This window comes from Ochotona princeps, chromosome 12, assembly GCF_030435755.1.
Source record: "Ochotona princeps isolate mOchPri1 chromosome 12, mOchPri1.hap1, whole genome shotgun sequence".
In the NCBI taxonomy this organism is placed as follows: Eukaryota; Metazoa; Chordata; class Mammalia; order Lagomorpha; family Ochotonidae; genus Ochotona; species Ochotona princeps.
Genome location: NC_080843.1, coordinates 46849014 through 46869787, shown reverse-complemented (window position 1 = coordinate 46869787; position 20774 = coordinate 46849014). Strand labels below are relative to the sequence as shown.

Sequence of the window (20774 nt, the reverse complement as noted above, 5' to 3'; positions counted from 1 at the left end):
ATTCCCCTGCAGATGAAATTGTGGGTTTTTTTCTTTTCTTTCTTTTTTTTTTTTTTATTAACAGATAGCTTTGATGCAGTTTTGGACTCTGGGGACACAAATCCAACAGTTAGAGAGTTGGCTGTACTTCTTTCTGATTTTTCTAAGTGGGAACAGTAACCATGAAGGTAGACATGCCCTCCAGGAGCTAAGAAATACCATGAGCAATGAGCCAATGTCCCTGCTATGGCCAGGGACCATGCTTAAAATCTTACACTTTTAAAAACTCAGACGCTTACAACAAGATGGCATCCTTGGGCTGGGTATGGTAGCCTAGCCCTTACTTCACATGCACCAGGATCCCATATTGGTGCCAGTTTGTATACCGGCTGCTCCACTTTCCTTCCAGCTCTCTGCTTGTGGCCTTGGATGGCCCAGGACCTTGGGAACCTGTGTCCACACGGGGGACCCTGAGGAGGCTCCTGGCTCTGACCTGGTCTGGATCTGGCTGCTACAACCCTTTGAGGGTTAGGTCAGTGGATGCAATACCTTATTCTCTATGTTTCCTTCTCTCTGTGGCTCTTTCAAATAAGTTAAAAAAAATTAAAGCTTATTTATTTGAAAGTTACAAATACAAATACCTTATTCTCTATGTTTCCTTCTCTCTGTGGCTCTTTCAAATAAGTTAAAAAAAATTAAAGCTTATTTATTTGAAAGTTACAAAGACAGATATTTGAGAGAGATCTTCCATCTACTGGCTTATTCCCCAGATGGCCACAATTCCAGGTCTTGACCAGGCCACAACAGGAGTTTCTTCTGGGTCTTCCACATGGGTGGCAGGGCCCAAGCACCTGGGCTTTCCCCAGGTACCTGAGAGAGCACTTGGCTAGACCAGCAAAAGACCAGTCAGGACACAAACTGATAGTTTTATGGGATACAAGCATCATAGGCAACAGGTTGTTACTATGTCATAACACCAGCTCCCAAATGTTTTTCAAAAGTTTATTTATTTTTATTTATTTGGAAGGCAGAGTAACACAGAAAGAGATTTTCAATTTGCTGTTTCACTCTCCAAATGCCCACCGCAGCCAGGAGTGGGCAGGGCTGAAGCCAGCCACACAGAACACAATCCTGATTTCCCACATGTTGAACAAGCACCCGAGTACTGGAGGCCTCACCAGCTGCCTCCAGGTAGGTGCGTGTGTTTGCGCGCAGTGTACCACACTGCCCCTTCCCACTGTTTTTTTTTTTTATCAAAAATGTAAAATACCATTTCAGTTCTGAAAATTACTATTTGGTTACATAATAGTTCTTGGGTACCTCACGAAGCTGTCCCACCAGCTCTTTTTCTTCTCTCATCTGTTCCATTTTCCTCCGAATTGTAAATTGTGGGTCTATAGATTCCAAATTTCTCTGAGGTCTGAGAAACACTATAACAGATAAAGGGAAAAGAGCCTTTAGGACTTGTCTTGCACAGGCTGCCAGGCAGGGCTATTCATATTTAAATTAAACAATTTCCTTGTTTATTCCAAATATCAGATTTACCCCTCAAACAAAGAAATGATTACAGAGAATGTTTAATTTGAATATTCTAAAGAAGATCGCATCTTGAGTTATCCTGGGTGGTGCAGACCTAGCAGCTGTTGGTTTGAGGATAACAAATTGAACTGGGTTAGGGTGAGTACTGCTTCTTGCGGGGTTCACCCCAGGCCTTTCTGTGTCAGGCACTCTGTGTCTCTCATGTTTCCACTGTTGTCACTCTTCAGTTTTAATCTAGTCTCACAATCCTCTAATTAGATTGATAATTTACTCCAACCAGAAGACTGTTAGAACTAGTTTATCTGTTAAAAATAAGCTCAGGTGAACATTTGTGGCCTCACGTTTTCGGTGAACTTGTTCAAGAACTCAGTGAGTCTATGTGATTCCCATTTGAGAAGAGGGAAATTCTGTTACGTCACTGACAGGACATCCTAAAAGTCAGCTCACAAGCGATTCCTTTCAGAAAGGTTGGCAAGATGAAAGGCAGTTGAAGAGGGCATACTGTTGGCTTAGGTTCCTGGCATCGCAACCTCTGAGAACAGTAACTACACTGCTCTCTCTCAAAGTGGAGTATCGAAACTGCATGCCCTCAAACCCTAGAGGGTACCTTCTTTTAAAGACCAGTCAAGATGTCAAAAAAAAACAAACAAAAAACCTTGCATATGGAAGGGTGATCAAAGCAAAGTTTTTAATGGAAATTTTTGTACTACAAAGCCCAAGGTAGACTTTTTTTTTCTTCCTGGAAATTTTTATCCTAGAATATCAACTTTCCCTACATACAGAAGACAGCAAAGAACTGCTAAGAGCTGTGTTTGGCTCCCCCGTGGAGGAGTCCTTTGGGACATTTTGGACACAGAAGTCCAATTTTAGACATCAATATTGCATAGAAGCAGCTTCAATCACTATAATTTAAACAAATTACTCAAGAAGAGCACACAATTTTTATTTTATCCTGAGAAATGCCTCCTATGGATTAGTTCAGAAACTATTTCAGTGAATCTCATTTTAAAAAAATCAAGTATGATTTACAAATATACTCTGAATCAAAAAAGACTTCTTGAGTTCACTCCATATAATCAAATACCCTGTAATTGCCTAACTGTATCACTTTAGTTAGTACCTTCCTATTTTCTTCCTCAATCAGCTCTGGGATGTTTGAAATCAGCACTCAGAGGCTCCAGCAGCTATCAGCCAAGCAGACACACCGTTACTCCCCCCACAAACACTGAAGAAGCATGCTCCACCCCATCAGACCATCTGCCCGAGGGAATCCCAGAAAGGAATCAGCCTGGGGCTTGGTGATTTGCTGGAAATCATCCAAGGGATCTCAGACAGAAGTGCCAAAGGAATGTCCCAGAAAGTCTTTCACAAAGGAAGTGAAGCCAGTTGTTGAAAAAATACAGTCAAGGCCAGCAAAAGATGGACAGAGCCAGCAGGAATGGAGAGAGGATCCTTTCACAGAGAAAAGGGAAAGGAGATGAATGAAGACACATGGAACACACTGCAGAACGTAACTGTCTCTGTAAAACCTTGATAAAACCAAAGTAAAAAAAAAACCTACCCAGTGAAGCATAGCTTTCAAAAGAGACAGACACTTGAATGCAAAATCAGGAAGTCACCCGCACCTCCAAAGAAAGTGATCAGTTTTACCAAAAAAGTCAAGGAATGTGGACAGAGTTGGGTAATACACACACCTGCCAGCAAGAGGTGCTGTAACTCCGTTTAAATGAACCTAATGCTGTCCAGAGGCTTTAGTCTCCTTTGCCTTTCTTCTGGGGGTAATCTCATCTAACAAGGCACGCTTCATATTTTCAATGTGTTTTTATTGGCAGGATCCACTTCAAATATGAAACTAGCAGGAAGTTAAAGGAACCATGAGCTTTTGTAAGAGTATCTATGCAGCTGCAGTGGGGGTCTATTTTAATTTCCTGGCATTGCCTTTCACTTTAAATTCTTGTGCATCTTAAAAATACAACATGCATGATTGGATAATTGTCCTATGCCTGTTAAAAAGAGCAAAAACATTTTTAAAACATTTTAATTGTGGTTTTTAAATGAACAGCTCAAATATGTACAAAATTACTAGATGTAATTACGCTACAATGTATTATTACTACTAGTTGTAACTACACTATGATCAGCTTTCTGAATGTATCATTTATTTAGGCTCATGATAAATTTACTAGTTTTGTTTTTGCTCAGTTTGTTACAACTGTGATTTTAGTGGAACCATATTCAGTAGCTGCAATCATATATATATAGGATACATATATATGTTTTATTGGAAAGGCAGATATACAGAGAGGAGAGACAGAGAGGAAGATCTTCCATCCAATGACTCACTCCCCAAGCGGCTGCAATGGCTGGAGCTGAGCCGATCCGAAGCCAGGAGCCTCTTCCGGGTCTCCCACGCGGGTGCAGGGTCCCAAAGCTTTGGGCCGTCCTCGACTGCTTTTCCAGGCCACAGGCAGGGAGTTGGATGAGAAGCGGGGCTGCCGATGTTAGAACCGGCACCCATATGGGATCCCGGTGCATGCAAGGCGAGGACCTTAACCACTACGCCATCACGCTGGGCCCAATCATATATTTTTTTAAGTTACAAATATAGCCTAAGTCAAACCTTCCAGAAATTATCTATGGAAGAATTCTTCTGGCTTTCTTACTTCCATATCACTAACTTTCAAGAGCTCCTTTACTTAACCTAGGAGAACAGAAGTTGAACTTGAAGCTAATAAATAAGAAAAAGCATTACTGTGAATACCTTTTCTTTTGTCTAACACTTATTAATTTGAACATCAGCGAGACAGAGCTCTCACCCACTGATTCACTCCTCTAATGCTTGCAAGGCTGGTGGTGAACCAGGCCAGACCTAGGAACTCAATCCAGGACTCCCCTATGCAAGGCAGAAACTTAAATACCCGAGCCATCATCTGCTGCCTGCCAGGTCTGCATTAGCAGGAAGTTGGAATTAGGAGACAGGAACCCAGATACTCCAATGTGCAAAGCAGCTGCCCTGGCCTGCATGTTAGGTGATAGGCCAAGCCCTCACTCCTAGCACCTCCTTTCAGAATCAAATACCATCCCGACTCTGTAATTAAAAATGGTAGAGTGTCAGGAAAGTAGAGTTAGTATGAGTGGCTGTGTTTGTGTATTCAAGGAGAGACAAAGGGGTGGGTGATTTAAAATGTCAGAGGGGAAATGAGGCTTGCTTACAGGCTGAATTACTATAGGTCAAAAAATTCACAACGAAAAGAATTGACTATCTGTTCGTATATGTAATCTTAGCGGAAGTAACAAATTTGTAGGAACAGCCCTAGGGAATGATGAATATACTTACGCACAATATCAAATTCATCCTTGTAACCCAGTGCTGTGGCAGAGTGCGTTGTGCTACTACTTGGGATGCCAGCTTCGCTTACCAGAGGACAGTTCATAACCTGGCTACTCAGATTCCAATCTAGTTTCTGCTAGTATGCCAGAAAAGAGAGTTCAAGATGGCCCAAATATTTTGGGCCTGCCACTATGTGGGAGAGCAAGATGGAGTTCTTGGCTTCTGGCTTTGGCATGGTTCAAGTTTGGTTGTTGCAGCCACTTGGGGAGTTAACCAATGGATAGGGAAATCTCTGTTTCCATCTGTCTTTGCTTCTCTTTCTGTAATCCTGCTTTTAAAACAAATAAATCTTTGAAACAAACAAAAACAAAACAAAAAGCCTTCTAATTCATCCTGGTACAGATCAAGTTCCACTGTTTTTCCCATTATCTCTACCATTTCATTCTCTCGCCTCCCTGACCTCATGGCTAAGGTACACACTATCCACCTGGTATGAAGGAACAAAACTTGTTCTCAGGGTCTCTTTCATGGTACTTAGCACCACTGAGCTTACAATACAGACATATTTCCCTCCATCAAAAATGTGCGTATGCCTATGGGCCACAAGAGTGAGTGGAGCAGGATGAAACTGTTGAACGCATAAATGACATGAGTGTTTCAAAAGCCACTTCACTCAAAGCTCATTTTATGGGTACAGCATTTTCACACAAGATCATCCTGTTGTGACAATCAACCATCTGAACTTTTCCTCTCAGAGAAAATCTGCTCAGTTTAGATCGCGGGTCTGAGCATTTAGCCTCTGAAGTCAGTTCCAAGGGAGCAGTCATCCTGTCTTCAGAGCTGCATCTGGAGTAATAAGCTCCGTGGATGCTTAAGGATATATACAGGACCACTTCTCCCATCACGTAGAGCACGCCTTTTGGTTAAGCAAAGAAAATCCCCTGCTCTCAAACTTGTCCGACATGTATTTTATCACTTAATTACCATTTGAAATGCAATTTTCATATAAAAATCACCAATCTGCATTAATTACGTCAATGAGAGATTTCTTCTGAGTAGAAACTTGAGAAAACAGATTTTAGCTCTTACCTTCTTTCAAGTTAAAAAAACAGATTGGGCATGATGTTTTACATTGACAAATTCCAGGATACCAGTTAGTGGCTTTGGAAAACATAATAAGTTTTACAGCCAGTTTTTTGTGGATTATAAATCTGAACAGATCATTCATTCATTCATTGCCCCCTCCCCTTTTTTTGGCTGCCCTCAAAATCCCGATTTCCATTCTCTGGTCTTGGACAGTCTACCTTAACTCAACAGCTTTCAATCCTACTTGAATACATAACACCATATAAAGCAGAGTAAATCAATGGTCAGCATGTAGACTCAATGTTACACGAACTGAGCTGGCATCTTTGAGTATTGGACCTAGGCAACTGTGTAATATGAAGCCAGTGGAGAAACATAAAAGAACTCAGACATCCTCACTCCCAGTCCCAACCCCTCCCTGGGGGTTACACTTGTTTGGTAATGGGAAAAATAATACCTTTCTGCCAGAATGCCGAAAAAAAAAAAAAAACAAAGTAAAAACTAAGAAAGCTGTCTGTGAGTTGGTTCAGGATACATATGTCTATTCACCTGTTTTCAGGTGATCATTTAAATATAAATTTGAAATAAGGCTAAATTAGCACTCCTTGATTCATTATAAGGGGAAAAGCAAAAACGATTAGAAGACAGGAAGGGTTTTCACTTCAAAGAGAAATGACAAGAGGCAGCACACCGGTGTAGCAGGCTAAGCCTCTGCCTATGGTGCTGGCATTCCATACTGTTGTCAGTTTGAGTCCTTGCTGCTCTGCTCCCAATACAGCTCCCTGTTAATGTGTCTAGGAAAGCAGAAAAAGATGGCTCAAGTCTTTGGGCCCTTGTACCATGTGGGAGACCCAGAGGAGGCTCCTGACTTCAATCAGTTCAGTCTGACTGTTCCAGCAAGTTCGAGAGTGAACCAGCAGATGGAAGATCTCTCTCTCTCTTCTCTCTGCAAATCTGCCTTTCAAATAAAAGCAAGTAAACCCTTAAAAAATGAGAGGGAGAGAAAGGACAAGGCAAAGAGTCAGAACAAGAAAAGGGAAGGCACAGAAATGACATCTCCAGGTTAAGGACACACTGAGGCAGAGCTGGCAACCTGGAGGAGGTGTGTGACTCCCATCCTTGCAGCACCCTCAGGAGGCACCACTTTGGAGACCGTGGGAATCTCAGCTTCCAAGGGCCTGACTTCTGGACAGTCTGCCATTGAAAAAAAAAATCTCTTGGAATAATACGTTTCAGAGAAAATGGGGATCTTAAGAGGAGAGAGACTGGCAAAGAGGTATTGAGGAGAATTTAAGTAAAAGGTGGATAATTACAGAAAGTGAGACAGTGAGGTATAAAAATGCCAAAAGTACTCCCCCATAATAACTAGTTAATATTAATAGAAGTCAAGTTACATTATGCCAGCTCCATGGTAATAAGATGCCATTTCCTTGCAAAGGCTGAGACAGATGCAAACAAAGAATATGAGGAATAAATATGTAGATAAAGAAGAAAACAAATTATTGATGCTTCGAATAAGCTTTGAAAGGCCAGAGAGGCCACCTAACCAGATCTTTTACTTTAAGAGGAACCAGACAGAACAATATAAACAGTGGGCTGTATGTCTCTTGAAACATTAGCCTATCCCCTTGTGGTCACACAAGGCAGCTGCTGTCACTGAAGGACTGGATTAGCTAAATGTATTCCAACTCCAGGGCCAAACGGAGCACAAAGACAATGAAGGTATAGGAACCTGCACCAGCATCTGCAAAGAGTGTGTCTACGCAGAAAATGATCTGCTGCCTGGGGCGTGTGGTAGCAAGTAAGAGAATCACAATCACCAAACATCTGACAGGAGCGACGGAGCCGGATGAATACTGCAAACAATCCTTCTATAATTAATGTGATGAATCCCCAGAATCTTCGCTCACAGACCAAAATGCCATGTAATGATGAGAAAACTCTTCCATTTTTAGAAAGGTTTTCTATAATGATTCTTTCCCATGGAACTCATGGAGGTTTTAATAAAAGAGAAGGGATACTGGCTTAGTACCAGGTGCATCGTATCCTTAGGAAACGCCTGCAGAAGGAATGGAAATGTGCAGAGTGGAGACATGGAAGGGTATGAGCTGACCCAAGTGGTGTACCTTACATCCCTGGTTTTAGCTGGCTCATCTATAAGAAAAGATATTCTACTGCTACAGGAGACATCCACTTCTCCCCCAACTTAAATCACATGCATGTACACTTCCACTCACACACAACGCTTTGGTGTCAGATATCATTCCTAAGGAAATACCAAATCAGACATAAATCTTTCCTTCTCAGCTTTATTTTCTTTAAACACCAGACCATAAATAGCCACTATGTTGAAAAACTTTCCCTACACGTCTCCATTTCTTATTTTTAAGCAGAGGAATAGCTTATCAAGGAAGTTTCCATTTAGTTCTCTTTAACTTCCAGAATCAACATCAGAATAATATCAAGAGGGGCTTTTGTTCATGACTCTTGCTTTTTAGTCATATTTATTTTCACTTAAAAAGTGTAGAAATGCATGCAATGCTAAATTTATTTTGTAATTCAGCTGCAAAAACATGCTATCCTTCAACATGAGGAAACCACTACATAGTTTTTGATTGGATTTTAATTAAAAAACATAGTGTTTTATATATATAGATATACACACATATATATTTCCTAAGGATTGCATACAACATCCTGAGGGGGGAAAAACTGGTATTCTCTGGAAATCATCACTTTGTTATCAGAAAATGTATCATCCTATCATATTTCTCCTGTGACTATATCTCACTTGCGTTACCCGTAAATCACAGCTTAGTATTATATTTATCAATTGTATTTTTGAAGTAAAATGTTTAAAATTTAATTAACATTAAACTAAAATGGAGAATGAGATATATGTAGTAGATAGACCCAAATAATTTCATTTATTTTATCTTTATTCTTTGGCTGCTGAAGTATTTAATGGCACAAAGTTGAAATAATCATATAAATTCTTGCTAGACAGTCTCATTTTTTTTACACATTTTGATCTTCAGGCTAACTGATTATTCTTGAATCTTATATAGATGAAATTATAATCAAGATGCTAAAGAATCAAAATTCAAATAATTTGAAAACAGAAAGAAGGCAAGTGATTTTTCTTCCTTTTAAGAAACTTCTCAACATTAACATTTTCTCTGCAACACTCAAGGATCAGACAAGTAACTTAATTACCAGAAAAATTGCATTGGGTTAAATAGAGACAAAAAAAAAAAGATAAAGTTCTTAAGGTATTTAGGTTCAGGTACAGGAGTAAGCAGGAATACTTCAAATGTGTAAACCTCACATATTTGTAGACAAGCCACCAAGGCAAAACACCCAAGCAGAAAAGCTAGAAAAGAAAGGAATGTCAAGTCTTCCCCAAATCCAGAATAGTGGAGATAATTAAAACACAGTTTGATAAACTGCTAGAGAACATTCCCCACATGCAGCTTTCTGGACCTGAGTTCCAGGCTTATTCATCATCTCTCGTCTCAAGCATGCAGGAACACATGCTCTATCCTAGCTGCACAGAGAAGAACAGTCACTATTGGCTTATTAACGAGAAAATTGAAGAAGAGGTACAAAGCCACCTACCATTGTCACAGTCTCCTTCAGATGGAACACTGTAGCTAGAGCTGTCCCATGTTTGTGCCTGTGTAAGTTTGTTGAAGGAGATAGGAGGGAGAATGAGGGCTGGGTCTGCAGGAGAGTGAGAGAGCCAGTCCGCGTATAGTTGCACAAGGACCAGGGAAAACCAAAGGGGCGGCAGCATTTCATAAATGGCATAAGGTGCATAGGAAATGGAGTGGATTTCATTTACATGGGTTTTAATTTCAAATGCACAATATAGGAGGAGAATGAAAGATGGCGCATGGAATAAAAAGAATGACAAAAACTGAATGTTAGTACTCATCAACCAAATACTTTGCATGCAGTTAATATTGTTAATCTTAATAATTCTCTAAGCCTATAGATTTAGAGGAACTAATGAGTCACGTCAACAGAAAGAAAGATTAACCACAGATTACACAGACTGCAAGGAAAAAGATCCAGCTGATAACTTTCTACACAGATAACATTCTTCCCACCAAATACTATTCCCACAGAAACTTGGTTGCATACGAAGTTCAATACATTGGAATATGCTTGATGCTTAAAAATAATACTATTACAGAAACACTGTTTCTCAGTAGAACCCCACCTCCCCCCACAAGGTATTATAAATTTTCTTTTTAAAGAAATCTCTAAGTCTATTGGTATCTTTTATTGATAGCTGAATCTATACATCTCTTGCCTCAACTCTTAACATCTCCTTCAAAAGTGTAAAAAACAAAAGAAATGGAGGGAGGCATACTAGTACAAAACAATTTAACCAACAAATGTCAATCAATTTCATAAACTTCTGAGTTTGTCATTTATCAAATGAAAACATCTTGTGATTTTACAATGAATATTTATATAGTAATTTCACATTTGGGAAATATCCCCATAACAAGTAATCTAACTATTAGGCATAGCTGAGGAAAATAAACGGACACAGTTCTTGGAAGAAATACTTGAGTAAATGCATTACATTTCTTTGGCAGGAAAACACAGGTGCAAAAAGAAACTTCCATTTTTAGAAAACTATTCATCTACTGTAAAATCTAAACTGCTATTTCAATTTGCTAATTTAAGTAGACTATTTTTACTAATAACACAAAATTCATATAAGGTCATATATTTAATTTTGAAGTAAAAAATTACTTGGCTTCAAGTATTTGTTAAGTGCATCAATCAAAAAATTATTTATATTGTTACCACATACTCTCCAGTATGACTCCAGGTATTTTTCTCCAGAAAATATGCAAAATATATATTTAATTTAAAAATTATTTAGTAAAATGAAAATAATCCCCAATATATAATACTAGCTTTACAAAGTTCCAATATTGCCACTTGCTGTTCCTAGAGATAAATAAACATTATATAGAACAATGAAATTCCATAGCACTTTCAACAACTAGAACAATTTCCCCATTGGTTAGTCAGCATTGCTGGAAGGTTAGAAACCTAAAGAGGAAACGAACTTTGTTGTCTGCCTTCTAAAAAAAAATAATGTGCAGTTCTCACTACTACAAACAATGGTTTAACAATGCCAGTACAATCAGTACAATGCACCTAACTTTGAGGAGGAAAAAAAACCACTGGGGTAATGTTATAACTACATTGCACAGTTGCACAAATAACACTATTCCTTGAGATCCTTTCAATTTGTGATCTAATCCATTGCACAGTATTTTTAAACTGTGTAGAACTGTCTAGAAAGATTAGGAGTCTGTCACCCAGAACGAGGTCCTCAGTGTGGTTCCCAGGGATTCTCAGGGAAGCATAGAGCAGCCATGTGTCGGGACTTGCCCCACTCTCAGGACACACCTGAGACCGCAGAAGCGGCCCCACAAAGGACCAACATCCCAGATCAGTCACATAGACGGACCTCAAACATCAGATACTAGAGCCTTTTTTCATGTATAATTTGCTTCCCCATAAAACACACACAAATTCACAGCACGCTCAAGCTCTTTCTTGAATGGCCTTTTCCTGAAGCGCCTGCTCCAACTGCCAGCAAAGCATCACACCTGGCTACATTTTCCCCATTCATCAACTTTGGGATGGAAAACATGTCTGTTATGAAAGAGTCGCCCTTGTTTCTGTACTTCCAATGGCTGTCTTTTATCCAGATATACACACATATTAACTGCTGTCAACACCCTTCTGTCCGAAGCCCAACAGCATCCAAGTTCTTTATCAGTTTACCTCCTATGTCTCTGTGTCCTTCATTAGCACTAGCTTAGCAGCATTAGAAGCAAATGTGTGCTAGATGCCAAAGAATCAGAAACACAAAACCAAAGAGGCTCATGCAGGAAGGAAGGCAACACCGAACTTTAGGAAAATGTGAAAAATCTGAAATGTGAAAAATGTGAAAAATGTGAAGAATCAATTTCCTACAGATAACTCTTCCTTTCTAAGATTGGTAGTTATTAAGCATGTTGCTCTAGGTTATTTTTGTGAATAGACCAGTAACAAATTAAATTACGTAAGATAAGCAAGATGCTATTCCAGAGGCTCTTTTAAAAATTACTTCTAACTACTCCTGCAAGCCTAGATATGACCACTCTGTTGGGACAGCAAACACAGAAGACAACACACCAGGTTCAGAAAATCAGTGAGGAATGTTTCAGGAAGGAGTTCCTCTCTCAGATGCCACCCTGTAACATAGCAGAGGGCCAGGGACCAGAGTGGAGCAGAGAGCAGCTACTTTATCTATGTTGGATAAAAAAAAGAAGTCCAGAACATTCCTTCTTCCCCACATGCATGCTCTCATCTTTCTGTGCTTCTTTGCTCTGAATCAGAAAACAAAACAAGCAAACCAAAAAACAAAACAAAACAAAACAAAACAAAAAACAAAAAACCGAACAACAAGGATGCTGATGACTGACAACAGGGACTAAACAGCTGATTCCCTAGAAAGGAAGCTGCAAGCTCTGTCCTCCCAGAGCTGTCAGCAGGTTGTGACTCCATGGTCCCAACAAGCCAGATCCACAAGGATGTTTACAACTAATACTGTCTAGTCAAAAGGCTACACAGAAACCACAGAGATATTCAGTGTAAGGATGGGAGGAAGTTTTAATTTACCTGATCGAGGCTTCAGGCCAAACGGAGCTATGCTGTTTGTGGTAGGAGAGACTGTAGGAGAGTTCTCGCTCGTCTGTGGCATGAGAAGGCAAAAGAATTAGAGAAAAGCCAAAGCAGAACCACGAGCTTCAGCATACTCCAGGAATAAAATAAAACTGCTCTTATTTTGCATATGTGAGTATGCAAGGAAGTTATAGCCTAAAAACAAACAAACAAAAAACCCTCTTCACAAATGTTTTTGGGGTATAATCCACATCAACAGAGTGCTGTTGTCTTAAGGGGGCCCATCAATTAGTTTTTCTGCTTGTTATAAAAATGCTTTATGATCACATGCAACTGGCAGCACACTTGGGCAGCACAGCTGTGAACATCTGGGGGAAGACTGCTGTAACGTAAGGAGATGAGAGACAGCACTGCACAGGTACTTTATCTAAAGAAATCACACGCGAATCATTTACCTAAAGCAAGACACTCCAAAGGTTGCCCATTTGAGCAGTTTTCCTTCTGCTTCCTATAAAGATGTCCCTTCATTTGTTCTTGAAAATATTTCTTACAAAAATCAATCTTGAATTACAATTAGGACCAGAGAAGGCTAATGAAAATGAGATGGATTCCCCCTAGAGACTCTTCTACTAAAGCACAAATTAGGTATCTGTTCCTGCAAAAGATAGACTCATTCAGCCTGCATGAAACCCCTGAGCTTCTATTAACCTTCAGGAAATGTACCTCATTTGCTGAATATTGGCTCCCATTAGTCTGTAATGCTGGATCATTCTGCACCTGAAAGAAGGAAATGTGTGATGTTATCTTACATGGAGAAGCTGATGCCCCAAGAACTCTTTCTTAATTTTCTCACATCTCTGACCCACAGGCACACATCGACTACACAATGAATTCATTAGCGTGCTAAAAAGCCAGGTAGGTCATACTTCCATTTTCTACAAACCAGCAGCTATATTCACAGAAAAATCTAAGCATCTCATAACTACTCCAGAATGTAACTTTCACCTTGCCTTGGTAGGTTACCAAATCATGAGGTTTCATTAATAGTCCAAGGTAGTAATTCTGATATTTAGAATCATATTGAGACTTTTAAGCATCTACATATACTTGGACCTTGAATCACCTGGCCGGATCTCCTGTAGTGAGTTCAACTCATGTGGCAAACAAAGGTTAAGAGAAAAATGTATGAAATTTTTCTATGGTAATGTTTAGTAGCCATGAGGAATGTCAAGCTGACACCCTGGTCTCCAGCACAAGGGACTGGATGGATGCTGGCATCACTGATGGTGTGAGAGCAGTTCAGGAAGAGTTGATAGCTCAGGTCAGCTCCCAGGAAATGACAAGTCTGTGGGGCTTGGAGATAAGCTCTGCTCACTGGTAAAGGCAGGGGGGATTTAGGGCCTTCACATTAATGTGAAGGTCAGTATTATCCACCTGAGTCCATGATGAGGGCCAGATTCTCTAGAGATACTAAGGATCTGTGGCTGAGGGAAGAATTCTGGGAAATCAGCAGGAAATGAACACAAATAGAAAAGGGGCCCACAAGGGGCTCAGCCTAGCTCATTTCACCCAGATCTGACTCCTGTGCAACCAGGAGACTCAGCGGCCCAGCCTGACAATTTGGTGATAGGCAATCTAAGCATCTTCATAAATCTCAATGATGGTTTCTATTCACCACCAAGGAGTACTATTGAAAATATTCCCAACTTTGAAACAAATTCTTGAAATAAATGGCATTAATGCCCCTATATAAAATGGCTTGGCTGCAGCAACTGCTAACAAATAACTGCAGGCTTGACTCCTTCCTCTAGCTTTCTTCTCCGGGCCAGCTATGCCCTAGCTAAGGTGTACCTGGTACCTGTTCATGTATAAAACAGTAAAGCAATATGCCTATCCCAAGCAGAAATTGACACTCTGGAGAAAAGTACAGACATTATCAAAGCATGAAACCAGTGAGCCTTTGTGGAACCTGGGGACTTTACTGGGGTTATGGCTGGTTGGATGATACAATCAGCACACTTCTGAATAGAAGTCCAATGTCAGAGACGCTACAATTTACACTGGCTCAATGAAGTGCATTTACAAATATAACACACATTTATTAGTTGTATCATAAAGTGTTTTCAGTTACCAAATAAGACCCAGAGATCTGCACATCAAATGAATAGGACACTGAAACTCTGCTCAGCAAAACCTATTCTTAAGAGTCTATTTCTTATCTCCCTTTCTTTTCACTATTCATGGCGTACTTGGTACTAGGTTAAGTTCCACTTCTAGTAAACATACTTGGTGTCTGTGGGGCTTGATTAAGGAAGAAAAAAATAGGATATCAAATACAGATGAGATCAAAAAGTTCATGAAAATCCACTTTGAAAATGTAGCTATAGGGCCCAGTGTGGCAGTCTAGTGGCTAAACTTCTTGCCTTACATGCGCTGGGATCCCATATGGGCGCGCCAGTACATGTCCTGGCTGCTTCACTGCTTCCAGCTCCCTGCTGTGGCCTGGGAAAGCTGAAGAGGACAGCCCAAAGCCTTGGGACCCTGAATCTGCAGGGCAGACCTGGAGGAAGCTCCTGGCTCCTGGCTTCAGATTGGCTCAGTTTCTGCCGATGTTGAAGTGAACCAGCAGACAGATCTTTCTCTCTGACTCTCCTTCTCTCTGTAAATCTGACTTTCTAATAAAAATAAATCGTTTCTTTTTTAAAGAAAATGTAGGGTCCCAGCGGTGTGGCCTAGTGGCTAAAGTCCTCACCTTGAACACGCCAGGATCCCATATGGGTGCCGGTTCTAATCCCGGCAGCTCCACTTCCCATCCAGCTCCCTGCTTGTGGTCTGGGAAAGCAGTCGAGGATGGCCCAAAGCCTTAGGACCCTGCACCCACATAGGAGACCTGGAGGAGGTTCCTGGCTCCTGGCTTTGGATCAGAGCAGTACTGGCCATTTCGGTCACTTGGGGAGTGAATCATTGGAGAGAAGATCTTCCTCTCTATCTCTCCTCTCTGTATATCTGACTTTGTAATAAAAATAAATAAATCTTAAAAAAAAAAAGAAAATGTAGTTGTAGTTCACTTCTGTTGATGGGAATGAGAGAATACTGCACATCAAAAGTGTCTCTGACTGTCAGGAAGGCAATGTGACATGTGAAACCTTTATTTTCCAATACCATCAAAATGCTTACTATCAGTAAGTAATTCTGAATAATGTCTGAATCAGGTTCTAAGCCACAATATCAGAAAACCAACATTCAATGTATTGTTTTTAAAGATGAGATGAAAGCTAGACAGACCCAGACAAAACTGTGAACTGGGCTCATCTATATTTAGGATATACTTATCACTTGTTCCTTCCATATGCCACAAACATTTCTGTATTGCTCAGCTACATGGAAGTACCATGAACTCACTCCATATACCAACACCTGCTCTGAAAAAGGCTGCTACAATTACACCATGCAAAGGTAAGTATGGCCAGACCAAGTGTGCCATTAGCCTGCAGCATGGAAAGGCAATATGTCAAAGCAGAAAGCAGGGCCTACCCACTGACTATGTGAGACGTCCAGCCACTGGCCTTCTTGAGCTTCATGTTCTGCATCAATAAACTGGGCACAATTATTCCTACCTTTAGCTAATACCTCAACTGGGGCCCAAGCTCCGAAGACCAGAGAGAACATTCATTTTTTTCACATTACTTCTACAGAGTTTAGAGCGGTGTTTGACATGTAGTAGACAACTAAGTAAATATTTGCTGAAGGAATTAAATAATGGGAACATCAGATAATACTTCAAATAGTTCTTGGACAAAAGAATTGAAAGATAAGTTTCTTTTGGTGAAAAAGTTTTGAAACTCATACACATGGAGAGGGTCTTTAAGACATTCAAAGAAACTGTACACTACGAAAAACATTCAAAATTTTTTTGTATTAAATGCTTTCTGTAAAATTTATTTGCTTTCTTGAAAGCAAGGCTGACAGAAATGGAGAGACTAGCCTTCCATTTGTTTTTTTCAGAACTGCTCACAACAGCTGTGGCTGAACTTGGTCAAATCCTGGAGTCTAGAAGCTAATCCAAGTGTGGGTGGGCTCTATGTGGTGGGAGGGACTCACCTGCTGCCTCCGTGTGTACTGTAGGAAGCTGGAATTGAAGTGGAGCTAGGACTCAAATCCAGGTATATTCCATAAGAGATGCAGGTATACCATCTGGCAACACTGCACCAAATGTCCTCGCATGAAGTTATTTTTTAATTCCAGTTTTCCACAACATTCTCAAGTATGTATCCTCATATGTCAAGTTTGGCTTACACAAAGGCCTACTATTAAACAATATCAGACATATATGCCAAATTAACATCACCAAAGAGGGACAGATGGACACAGAGTGGCCCTAAATGTGATACTCCAAGAGCACAGCATCACTTATTCAGTATCCAAATAAGATTAGAGTTTGTTAATATAACCACAAAGAAATATCAGCCAAGCACAAATGGGTCATATTCTACTTAAAAAGTGGGAAGCTTCTGTTCTTCAACGTTTAAACATTAGAAAAATCAAAGATAGGATGTGGAAATGTTCCTCCCAGATTAAAGGAGGCTCTAGATTCCTGACAACTAAACACAACACCTGTCACCAGCCTGGCAGGTGCTTTGAACCGTATCATTCGATCAACTGACAAGCAAGGAATACAGGTGGAAGATGAGATGAAAACATGTCATTGTAACTGATGATACTAATAACTGAAATGAGATTACATAAGAAAAAAAAATTCCTGCTCTTGGAAAACAGCCACACTAGCCGAACTTTTGTTGCTACAGTTAAATCATTCCCTGGGATGCCCTCATCCCATACTGGAGTGCCTGGTCCAGCACCCAGCTACTCTGCTTCTGGTCCGGCTTTCTGATAATGCAGATGCTGGGAGGCTCAAACACTTGGGTCCCTGCCAGCCATGTGGGAGACCTGGATGGAGCTCTGAGCTCTTGTTCAGATTCAGTGTGGTCCTACCCCGGCTGCTGGACATTTGCAGAAGGAAATGGAAGATGTCTCATCATTTCCATCTCTCTTTCTTTCAAATAAAAATAATAGAAAAAAAGAAAGTGTACTGAAATATTTATGGATGAAGGAGTATGATGTACGTAACCTATCCTGAAGTACTTCAGAAGATCTATACGGAGAAAGAGAGGTAAGACAGGGGACAAGTCACAGCAGCAAAAGAGGCAGAAAGTCAACAACTGTTACAGCCAGATACAAAATTATGAGTTTTCAAAACTGTTTTTAGGAGACTATAATTCTGTTTGCCATCTTTTTTATAAGTCAAAAAATACTTTCACAAAAGAAGCTTTATAAAACTAAATCTGCACAGTACCTAAAATCAATCACACACGGACATCTCTAAGAAATAGACCAGAGGCAGCCTGCAAATAAAAGACATCCTGATGTTCCACTATCAGGTACCTCGCGGATGCTTCCAACCAGAGCGCGAGTGGTGCCATGATTCAGTCTAAAGACCACATCAGGAACAGTCGTAGGATAAGAGCTAACATTTAGCCTTGTGTGATTTAGTCTAAAGACCATGTCAGGAATAGCCATAGAGTAACAGCTAACACTTAACCTTGTGTGAGGGAACCATCTCATTGAATCTTTTCAATAGCTATTATTATGATCCCAATTTATAATGAAGGTTAAGGTAAAAAATGTTAATTAAGGTGCCCATAGCTATCACAACTATTTAGACGAGACCAACATAATTTCATGCCACTGAACTGAACAATGAGATCACATTCTTTTCCGCCTTTTTTTAAACAGAGATTCATGCTAGTCACAAGTGAAACTACTTTACCACAGGATGTAGGGAGACACCTCAGGTGGCATAAACAGGTTTATGTTCAACCTTGGCACCCAAATTAGCCATCTCGAGCCCGCTAAGAAAGAATGATGAAACAGGCTGTAAACTGCTTCATTTTCACATAATCAGCTCACACCTCCTTCTCTCTGACTTAAGGTCACTTCACCTATATTTGGGAACTTGTAGGCTCATTTCCAATTTTATGTCTAAACTGTTTTTTCTACAGCCTACCTACCCCTGCCCCAGTGTCTCTTTATAATGCTCTTTCCAAACTGACTGTTTGTGTCTCTCTTTTCCAACTTATTCCCATCTGGCCAGCTCAGAGAGTCTGTGGCACTAAAACCTGTGAGAAATGTCATTACTCTGGTTTCTGAATAAACAGAACAGGCTCCCCATGTGCCTCTACTGCCATGGCCTGGCTCAGTTAGACTATCTGATGTTAAGGGAAAAGAGAGAGAGAGAGAGAGAGAGAGAGAGAGAGAGAGAGAGAGAGAGAGAGAGAGAGAGACTCTCACAGAAATTCATCTTTATTAGAAAAATTGGAACTAGTGAGGGTAAAAAAAACAGACAGAAAGGGAAAATCTGTCTTGAATAAATGGACATAGTCTCCTCACACATGAAAATATTCACTCCCAAGCCGTATGAATTTTCCGACTAGGGTGAACAGTAGGAACAGCAGAAAACTGCACAGAATGCTGGTTCCTCCAAGAGCTGTCTTACCTCACACAAGGGTGACGTCTCCAGCTGTATCTGACCACTATAGAAACAGGGAGAGATGGGAAAAACAACACATAAATGGAATTGAACACCCACAGACTTCAATGTGCAAGTAGAAAATACACTTTAAAATTAAAAGGTACACATACTTCAGTGTAGGATCTTGTAATTCTAAGGCTTCTCCTGACCCCATAGGGTACAGGCTTAAAATATTTCTCTCTGTAATATCCGTGCTTAGCCTAAAGAGTAGGGGAAAAACAAGTCAGCCAAGAGATTATGCCTTGATTTCTAACACATGCTACAGGACCACATGGGTCAAAATGATACACTCAACAGTTTCAATTATCTTTAAGTTTCTGACAGCAATTTTGAACTGCCTGGTATTTTCCCACCCATGTACCAAAATCTAATGTTTTTCATCTGCTATTGATACTAAAATACAACTTCCTTGAAAAATAACAGTTAAGTTCAGATAATACATTATTTTCATAGGTAGCATATGTTAAATTTCATTCTACAACGTCAGTAAAGATGCCAAAGTAAATACATTATAGTATATGCTTGGAAAAGTGATGTGAACTTTGGAAGACAGAAACAGGGAGAACATATGGTATAGTGGTTAGGAAACTGTCCAGCAGTTTGCATGCATGTCACAGTGCCTGTGTCTGAGTCTCAGCTCTGCTTCCAATTCTAACTTCCTGCTAACGTGCTTTCTAGGATGCAGAGTGTTAATGAAAAGTATGTTTTCCACTCGTATTCCTTTATTTACCTTTAGCTAAGAAATTTAAAAAAAAATGCTCATTGTATATATAGTGCATTTTATTGTTAATAGTCAATTCAAATCAATAAAAATATTCAGTAACCCAAATCCCAATAAGCATTTACTTAGTTAACATATGTATGGTAACTATTAGAAACAACTGCAGTAATATTCGACATACCAGTTCTTTCCCTTTTTTAAAAAAAAGAATCCTTATATTTACATAAATTAGGGTTTTAAATCCTTACCAAGATAAAATATGCACTTCTATTACATTTCTATTTTCAAATATAAATTGCATGAGGAAATTCAATCCCCCTGGAAGTTCTTCTACTTTTGGATCTTGGGAAAACAGTCAATTAAAATGGGCTAAACTGCAAGTAAAAATATACTAGGAATTGAGATGATGTATTCAATAAAACAGAATACATTTATACATAAAACCTAAGCTAGGAAAGACACATACCCGCTGGGACCTTGCAGCAAGTCTACTGCTTCTCTCAGCTGCTCAATCATCACTATATCCATGTCCTGATCTTTGGATGAACTTATTCTGTAACAAGAAACCAAGCACAAGAACATTAAAACAATCAATGAAACATGAACAGCATCCAGGTTTATAACAGCAAACTTCTAAAAATCCACCTGACTTTTAAATATGATCTTACTGTAGACATGTCAGCATCGGGTAGTGTACAGTAATAGAGTACATTGGGAAGTATCCTGTGTAGGGGAAGCCCTGCTTTGCTGTAAAGCTACTCATGCAAGACCTCAAGGTGCATGGGACCTCAACTCCAGTTCACAAGTCAGGCAAGGCACTAGATGGG

The 20774-nt window shown here is 39.9% G+C and overlaps 1 protein-coding gene across 3 annotated transcripts in view; it reads right to left on the bottom strand.

Moving 5' to 3' along the window:
• The window catches only part of LRCH1 (leucine rich repeats and calponin homology domain containing 1), a 205813-nt gene that overhangs the window by 29315 nt on the left and 155724 nt on the right, over positions 1–20774 (bottom strand). For 2 of the 3 annotated variants that reach the window (XM_058670759.1, XM_058670760.1), the window contains exons 12-17: positions 20414–20500; positions 19337–19426; positions 19191–19227; positions 13361–13414; positions 12635–12707; positions 1300–1409 (exon numbers count right to left, since the gene is read on the bottom strand). In XM_058670759.1, coding sequence (XP_058526742.1) covers positions 1300–1409; positions 12635–12707; positions 13361–13414; positions 19191–19227; positions 19337–19426; positions 20414–20500 — 451 coding nt within the window. Of the gene's footprint in view, positions 1–1299; positions 1410–9553; positions 9659–12634; positions 12708–13360; positions 13415–19190; positions 19228–19336; positions 19427–20413; positions 20501–20774 lie in introns of all 3 variants that reach the window. The other variant, XM_058670758.1, reaches the window with a different exon arrangement.